Source organism: Borostomias antarcticus (assembly GCF_949987555.1).
Source record: "Borostomias antarcticus genome assembly, chromosome: 9".
Taxonomy (NCBI): domain Eukaryota; kingdom Metazoa; phylum Chordata; class Actinopteri; order Stomiiformes; family Stomiidae; genus Borostomias; species Borostomias antarcticus.
In genome coordinates this window covers 18,645,029-18,654,677 of record NC_140242.1, presented here as the reverse complement: position 1 = coordinate 18,654,677, position 9,649 = coordinate 18,645,029, and the positions used below count along the sequence as shown (strand labels likewise).

Genomic DNA, 9,649 nt, shown 5'->3' with positions numbered 1-9,649 from the left:
TCTGAGTACGATCAACCAGGAAGATACAAAGGCATGACACATTCTGACCACAGAGCAGCGTCTCTCTCTCTCACACATACACACACACACACACACACACACACACACACACACACACACTGTCACACTGCCTCGCTCATCACTCTTCTAAACCCCAAACTCTCACACACACACACATACATACACACACACACACACACACACACACACACAGTCATACTGCCTCGCTCATCACTCTTCTAAACCCCAAACTCTCACACACACACACTTCTTTTTTTTTAAACTATTTTAACTGTTTTATTAATTCTGTAAAGCACTGTGTGAGACATTAGCTTGTATGAACAGTGCTATATAAATAAAGTTGAGTTTGACTTTGACACACACACACACACTCCCTCTCTCTCTCTCTCTCTCTCTCTCTCTCTCACTCTCTCTCTCTCTCTCTCTCTCTCTCTTAGCTCCAGCTCCCTGTATCAAACACACACCGCAGCCTTTTCTTGTTTAAATATATAGATATCTTTATTGTCCCTGAGGGGAAAATGTTTTGCAGAATAAACTCCACCAGGCTTTATTTTATACAGTTTTATCCATCCAGTTAAATCCTTCAGGCAGACACAGCCTGGGTGATCCTGCGTATGTGTGTGTAGGACTTCATGAGCGTGACGCTGCCGTGATGCGAGACTCCGAGCGGTAACACACACTCCTCCGTCAGCGCCCCGGCGACCGGGTCCCAGCACTTCACCGTGGGGATGACGCGGTTCTTGTCGTCCCGGCCGCCGGTGATGAAGAGTTTGTTGTTGCAGGCGGCGATGGCGCAGCTGGCCCTCTCCCCCAGCCGGGCCACCAGGCACCAGCTGTCTGCCTGTGGGGAGTAGGAGTACAGCGCCTGCATGGCTCCACCTACACACAGTAGCAGCAGAGGAATGCACGGGTAACGCTTTACAATAAGGGTACCTTAATAAGCATTAGTTAATGCATTATTAAGCATTAAGTAACAGTTAACTAATGTCTCTATTAACCATTTACTAATGTTATGTATGTTAACTAACGTTAACTCACCTAACCCTAACCTTAACTAAGGTATTAATTAACATAGTAACCTAACCTAACCCTCAATAAGCATTAGTTAACAGTTAACAAAAGTTTTTTGTGACCCTTATTGTAAAGTGTGACCAATGCACGCACATCAAACAAAGTGCAACAGGTGCTCAACAAAAATGAATTAACTTAAGACAGAGAGAATGTCCGCACACTGTATGTAGCTCCCACGGTGAGTTTTAATAAATTGGGCACGTTTCGGCAAAAATGTCCTTCTTCAGGTGAACATGTGAGGGGGCAGGGTGTATATACAAGGGTAAAAGGAAGTGGGTGTGTCCATAGTGGGGTCAAAGTTTAGCTTTAGTTTAGTTCACCCCACTATGGACACTAGGGCTGTCAAAAGTGCCATGAAATTGAGTTCGAATATATTCAAATTAATTAAGTAGAATTCGAACAATATTCGAATTTATACGTTTAAAAAAGATTTTTCATGAATATAATAGCTTAATAAAATAACCCTTGACTGTAATATTGTACTGTGAACACTGTTACCCCTCGCTGAGGTGTTTTTGACAGCGCGGGAAATGAACGTTTCGTGCATGAAACACGATTCGCTACATAATTTTTGATGAATAATATATTATTAATATTACAATATTCAAACTCTCAAATTTAGGTTCGAACTTATTTTTTAAAAAGATTAAATTTTTTTTGGACAGCCCTAATGGACACACACACTTCCCTTTACATACTGTACAGTGTGCGGACATTCTCTCTGTCTCCACCTAGACACACGCACACGCACGCACGCACACAGAGAAGGCTTTAATACACACACACGGACGCGCACACGCACGGCCACACACACTCACACACGCACACAGAGAAGGCTTTAATACACACACACGGACGCACACATGCACGCCCACACACACTCACACGCACGCACACAGAGAAGGCTTTAATACACACACACGGACGCGCACACGCACGCCCACACACACTCACACGCACGCACACAGAGAAGGCTTTAATTATGGGGTGTGATTAGTGCCAGCACACCATACTGAAACGCTTGACTTGCGCCTACTTAAGAAGACGCGATGACATCAAACGTCTAAACGCACGTGTATAATTTCCATTGACAAACAATGGAGAGACAGACGTCTCATAGCTGTAACGTACCTGTAACGCAGACGCTGTGCACATGTTGTTTACGCGTATTGCGCATCGTGTGCGTGACGGCAACACTACAGGTTAGATGCGCCTCACATATGCGACACCAACACTACACATGACAGTTTGGTAAAATCATAGATGTACGTACGTACGTACATCTTGTAATGTGTGCAGAAATTGCATAGCGACGTGTCAAACGTGCCAGTGCCTTGCTAGCGCAGCAGACGTGTTAGCGGCCGCACGTGTAAGGTCAGTTGCCTTTAAATCATAGCTGGTTCTAATCTCGTCCTTGCCCATTGGTAATGCATTCTCAATAAATGGAATTCGCACATGTTAAGCAACTTGTTTTTAATAAAGCCTAATATCTGAATGACTCTTTCTTCGCAATTTAAAACAAATGTTCAGATACACGTGTTTCTTGTCAATAGAGGGCGCTGCAGCACCGTCAGCACCAGTTCGAACAGCCACAACCTATTTGAAAATGTAGCGATAGTGGAGATAAAACGACACATATCTAGGAAAAGTTATGCAAGGAGGGTCCTGGAATTTGATTGAGTGCAAATAAATATTCTTAATTTTTATTCAATATGGACAAATGAGCCCCGCTCGCAGCTTCTAGTGCCCGCTGACTTAACACGAGCGTGCAAACGTTACATGCATGTGCGCAAAAGTGACACGGCACTTTTTACACGTCACCCTCTGAGAATGCGAGCGACTCGTAACGCGTGCGTATATGCACGCCTATTAATCAGCTCGCCAAAGTACCTTTATACACGCAATGCAGGCGACGAAAGCACTGAGTGTTTGTTACGCTGGCACGAATCACACCCCATACTTTAATACACACACACGGACGCGCACACGCACGCCCACACACACTCACACGCACGCACACAGAGAAGGCTTTAATACACACACACGGACGCGCACACGCACGGCCACACACACTCACACACGCACACAGAGAAGGCTTTAATACACACACACGGACGCACACACGCACGCCCACACACACTCACACGCACGCACACAGAGAAGGCTTTAATACACACACACAGACGCGCACACGCACGGCCACACACACTCACACACGCACACAGAGAAGGCTTTAATACACACACACGGACGCACACACGCACGCCCACACACACTCACACGCACGCACACAGAGAAGGCTTTAATACACACACGGACGCGCACACGCACGCCCACACACACTCACACGCACGCACACAGAGAAGGCTTTAATACACACACACGGACGCGCACACGCACGCCCACACACACTCACACGCAAGAACACAGAGAAGGCTTTAATTCACACACACGGACGCGCACGCCCACACACACTCACACGCACGCACACAGAGAAGGCTTTAATACACACACACGGACGCGCACGCCCACACACACTCACACGCACGCACACAGAGAAGGCTTTAATACACACACACGGACGCGCACACGCACGCCCACACACACTCACACGCACGCACACAGAGAAGGCTTTAGTACACGCACACACACGGACGCGCACACGCACGCCCGCACACACACACACACACACGCACACAGAGAAGGCTTTAGTACACACGCACACACACACACAACACAGTCTTAGGGTGCGTGTCCACCGGCAAGCTGTATTTTAGAGCTGGCGCTGTTTTCTCATTGTTTACAATGGTTAATGAGCTCTAGGGCGCTATAGGGACGAGAGCTGTGTTCCAAGCGCTTTTTAGCGCTATATTTTGGCAGTTGAAAAAATTTTAACTTTTTGAGCTAGAGCGCCGACTGTAAAAGGCTGTTCTGATGACGACAGCGGTCGTTTTTTGGCAAAACCGCAGAGACAGCGAACGTTAGCATCTTAACTTGGCTAGTTAATCTGCAGTCTGCAAAAACACGACACTCGTTGCTAACGTAGCTGTAAAACAAGCCTAGCCAGCTCTAAACTCAGCTCTACACAGCTGTAAGCTTGGCGCTGTTCAGCTACATACAGCTCGTTGGTGGACACACAGCCTTACTGTTGGGAGTAGCAGCACAAGGAATTCATGGCACTGCCAAGTCAGCCCCCCCCCCCCCACACACACACACACACAGTGATCAGGTCAGAGCTTCAGATCACTCACCAACCACGTAGATGCGTTCCTTGAAGGTAACGGCGTTGGTGCATTTGGCCTCAATGGGCATGGGGGCCCTCAGACTCCAGCTGTCTGTCCCTGGCTCCCAGCACTGCAGCCTATCGCAGGCAAGCTTTCCATTGGGTCCGCCTCCGATGACGAAGATCCACCTATCGCAGCTTGCCGCAGCGAACGAGCTGACACCCAACAGGAGGGGCGACACCTGTGATAGATAGATAGATAGATAGATAGATAGATAGATAGATAGATAGATAGATAGATAGATAGATAGATAGATAGATAGATAGATAGATAGATAGATAGATAGATAGATAGATTCAAGATACATAGATATATAGACAGACCGATTCCACATACATAGATATACAGACAGACAGACCGACAGACAGACAGAGGCGCACCTGTATCCAGCGGTTGTGGAAGGCATCGTAGGCCTCTACGCTGGTGAGCCTCTCTGTCCCGTTGAAGCCCCCCAGGGCGTATACCTTCCCCCCGTGGACCGCCATCTTGTGTCTCCAGCGGCCGGTCGACAGCGGCTCAATCTGGATCCACCGGTCCAGGGCGCCGTTATACCTCCACGCCTCCTGCTGTGTCTCTTTCCCTCCTGTAGAAAGAGAGAGAGAGAGAGAGAGAGAGAGGGAGAGAGAGGGAATGTGAGAGGGAGAGAGAGAGAATCAGAGAGCGAGAGATATAATAGAAATTCTTTATTGGGAATAATCCCTTGAGATGAACCCATCTCATTTTCAAGGGGGTCCTCTACAATAATAACACAATAACAACATGTTGTAATTAGAAGATATTTCCTAAAAACACAAAAAAGAGAAAAAAGACATCATGTGAGAGGGAGAGAGAGAGAGAGAGAGATGGAGTGGGAGATATGGATGGGAAAGGAAGGGAGGAACAGACTGACACATTCTCAGAAAGACACGCTCCCATTCTGGTAATGTTCTGTTCGTGTGTATAGTAATATGTTATGTACTGGCAGCAACTGGCAATCGGACTGACCAGTGATGTACACTTCGTTCCGGAAGGTGATGCAGGCAAACTCCACCCATTTCCTGTTGTTAGACTCCTCCTCCATCTCCGTGATTGGCAGCTTGGCGACCTCCAGCCGGCTGCGACGCAGAGGGTCCAGGCAGGTTACCGTGGAGACGAATTGCTCGTCCTTGGTGCAGCCGCCGATGATCATGAAGACCTCGGACAGGAAGTGCTGCAGGCGAGGCTTGGTTCTCTCCGACACCACCTACACACACAGACACACACACACAAACGTCACGGTACTGTAGTACTCTCCGACACCATCTACACACACACACACGTAACGGTAGTACTCTCCGACAACATCTACACACACACACACACACACACACACACACATGTAACGGTAGTACTCTCCAACACCATCTACACACACACACACACACACACACGTAACGGTAGTACTCTCAAACACCATCTACACACACACACACACACACACACACACACACGTAACGGTAGTACTCTCCAACAACATCTACACACACACACACACACACACACACACACACGTAACGGTAGTACTCTCCAACACCATCTACACACACACACACACACACACGTAACGGTAGTACTCTCCAACACCATCTACACACACACACACACACACACGTAACGGTAGTACTCTCCAACACCATCTACACACACACACACACACATAACGGTAGTACTCTCCAACACCATCTACACACACACACACCATCTACACACACACACACACACACACACACACACACACACATAACGGTAGTACTCTCGTCTGCGTTTTTTCTCGTTCTGCGTTGTTTCTCGCTCGTCTGACCCACGTTAAGGGATTGTCCAGGGCGGGATGTGAACCTGCAACCTGCCGTTTGCAAGTCGGATGTGCTAACCACTATGTCAAGATAAATTTACCTCTCGGCAGGGCCGTTAACACATCCTTTAAACTAGGGGAGCAAGTTTCATCAGCTACTCACTACCAGTACCTTGGAGGACTACACTCAGTGTAGAAATGAGGGGGAGCTCATGTCTCCTCTAGGGGAGCAACAGCTCCCCTAGCTCCCCCGTAATTCGCACCCTGACTACACTCACTCCACAGGGGTTTACGTGATTCACTCGGTTACACATGCACGAACACACGCATTTACACACAAACACACACACACACGCTCAAATTCACAGCATCAGCATCAGTCATATTTTCAGAAAACAAAAGCATAAAAAAAAAGCATTCAGCACTTTCAGAATTACACACACACAAACACACACTTTCTGCAACTCACCTCGCTTCCGGAGAGGTGATAGGTGCGAGTCTCCTGCATCAGGGGGAAGGCCTCTCCGCACTGGCGGATGAGCTCGTCCGACTCCACCTTCCTCAGGAAGAAGGCGGGGTCCAGCAGCGGCAGCCGCACGTGCGCCAGCATCCTGGCCAGCAGGGGGCGGCGCTCCTCTCTCCGCTCGTACACCCAGCGCATCAGGGCCTCGAACGCGCACTCCTCGCTGGTCACGGCGAGGTCGTCCCTCCGCAGGGCGCTCTCCAGTGCCGCCGCCGGCAGCTCCAGGAACTCCTCCTGCTGGGCCACGGCCGAGAACTCGGCCACGATGTAGTTCAGGACCTGGCGGCCCAGGGCGGACAGGCCGTGACTGTCGGCCAGGCGCAGCACCCCGACGCAGCTCTCTGGCTGGAGGGACGCCGACAGGTACGCAGTGCAGGCTTCCACCACACGGGGGAACTAGAGAGACAGAGGAGGAGGGGTTGGCGGTCAAGAATAGGTGGGGGGTTAACGAGGGGAGGGGCGGGCTGGTGGTTAACGGGGGCGAGGGGGTGAGAGAGAAGGGAGTGAAAAACGACCAGACATTTTTACACTCTTCTGGGGGCGGCTGTGGTTCAGCGGGTAGAGCGGGTCGTCTAATGGCCGCATGGTTGGCGGTTCGAATCCCGGCTCCTCCTGTCCCACGTGTCGACACGTGCAAGGCAAGTTGGGCAGGACACTGAGCCCCAAATTACTCCCAGTGAGCAGGCTGGTACCTTGCATTGGTGTGTGAACGTATGGTTGAATGAGAGAGGCCATTGTAAAGCGCTATATAAGAACAGTCCATTTACTATTAATTACTATTATCAGTCCATTTATTTATTTGCTTTTACACACTCACACACACACACACACACACACACACACAACTGCACCCTCGTCCAGCCCAGCTGGGAGGTTTACCTCGAGAAAAACACTTCACAACGGTCACTTTCACTTCCCTGTCTGTTTGCCACGCACGCAGACACACACACACACACACACACACACACACACACACACACGGCAGACCTTTAACTGAGCTCTCCAGCAACACGCAGCATCTGAAACGCACCGAGCCCCACCACTCTACAGAAGCATCTGAGCCTTGCACAGGAAGCACTCAGAAAAACACGCTTGTGCATTTAGACTCTGTCACTGAAGCGTTTGGCAACTATTGGTAGCAGAGAGGCCCGCCTTTAACTGAAAAGCACAAACTTTGCCCTCGAATGTCGGGGAATTCCTCTTCGGACTAGCAGCCAGGTGACTGTTTCTCAGGGTTTCTGTCCTGTGTGGTGCGTTTGTTTTTCCGTGGAACTAGCGGCGGTATGGCGTCCGCGGAGTGTGGCGCTAGGTCTGGCTACGCGAGACTGACCTGGAACAGACTGGCGGCCTCCAGGGTTCTCTGGACGTTGCTGGAGGTGATGAGCGCTCTGCTGGTGTAGGTGTAGTCCAGCAGGGTCCGCATGGTCTCGCTGTCCAGACCCTGCATCTCCACGCGGTCCTGACGACTCTCCCGCAGATCACTGCAAAACATGGCCCTGCACACACACACACACACACACGCACGCACACACACACACTCGCACGCACACACACACACACACACACACACACACAGAAACAAACACACACACAAGCAGACAAACATACACACACGCACACACACATACATTCATACATACACACACACATATGCACATGCATGCACACAGACACACAAACACACACACACATACACCCCCCCCCGTAAGTCGGGAACACTTGATTGCTTGGGACATTTTTTATATTAAGTGGACAGACATTGACATATTTTTGTTGTGTGTGTGTGTTTATGTTTGTGTGTGTGTGTGTGTGTACGTGTTTATGTGTGTGTGCATGTGTGTGCACATATTTGTGTTTGTGTGTGTGTGTGTGTGTGTGTGTGTGTGTGTGTGTGTGTGTGTGTGTGTGTGTATGTGTGTGCGTGTGTGTACAGCACCTGTAGTAGTGGCTAGCCGCTGCTAGCAGGGCTCTGTGGCAGGGAAAGTCTTGTCCTTCCACGACCAGCGTGACGTCGGTCAGGTCCCCGTGGAGACGCAACATCTCCAGCCCCCTCTGCAACTCCCCGGGCAGACCCCCGTCCTCCCAGGTCTTCCCTGCCTCCTCCTCCCCAGGATCCGGGCCCTCTCCGGGGGCCTCCGAGGGCAGAGGCAGGGGGGCGTCGGTGGCCCTCTCCAACGAGTCACTCATCATCCTCCTCCTCACGCTGAACGCGCCATCGATAACGCCACACGACTACCGCGCCGGGAGAGAGACGCACGCGAGACGACCTGTACGTGAATAGCCAACTACTGGAACAGCACACCAGCCACAGAAAGGGCGCAACTTATGTCAAACCCTTTGTATGCACCTAGCTGGAATACAGAACCTCAACGCTTGCTGTTCTGTATCCGTGTGTGCGTGTTTGCCTGTGTTTCTCTGTCTTTCCTGTCAGGCCTGTGTGCACACTTCCTGTTCCTGTTCTTCGCGGTTTGCGATTGGTCGTTCTCTAGCCGCTGGGGCAGGTGGAGCAGCGTTTGCATTCTAGAGAAGCTTCCTTCCCTCGCTGTGACTGGGAGGCCTGGAGGACAGAGGTGCAGTCGCAGCACCACTCAAGGCCTCAGCTCGGCCCCGTCTACACACTGCTCCACCAGACAGCGGATGGTGCTTATGACTTTGACCCACGTTGACGTAAATTTGGTCAAAGAGATTTGAAACTATACATTTCCTTTTTTTAATACGTTATTTTGACTTTGCCTGTGAGTGGTGAAAGTGAAGAGCACACAATTATTAAATCTACATCTGGGGACCAACTCTGTAGACAAGGTGACCTTCAGCTTATCCACCGGTTGGTGTAAGAGCTGCATTCACATGTTATAGAAAAAGGAGGGCCTACGAGCGCTCAGTGTACTGGGATGTGGGAGTGGAGTACAGCCAGTGAGGTTGAGGCTGGTAGCACTTAAT

General features: G+C 50.1%; 1 protein-coding gene across 1 annotated transcript; it reads right to left on the bottom strand.

Moving 5' to 3' along the window:
• Positions 1 to 604: 604 nt before the first annotated feature.
• klhl6 (kelch-like family member 6) lies at positions 605 to 8,896 on the bottom strand (the record flags this gene model as incomplete). The annotated part of the gene is made up of 7 exons (XM_084442870.1): positions 605 to 900; positions 4,344 to 4,557; positions 4,757 to 4,959; positions 5,361 to 5,598; positions 6,656 to 7,105; positions 8,040 to 8,205; positions 8,646 to 8,896. The coding sequence occupies 7 exons, from the start codon at positions 8,894 to 8,896 to the stop codon at positions 605 to 607; spliced, it is 1,818 nt and encodes a 605-aa protein (XP_084298996.1).
• Between the last annotated feature and the right edge of the window lie 753 nt (positions 8,897 to 9,649).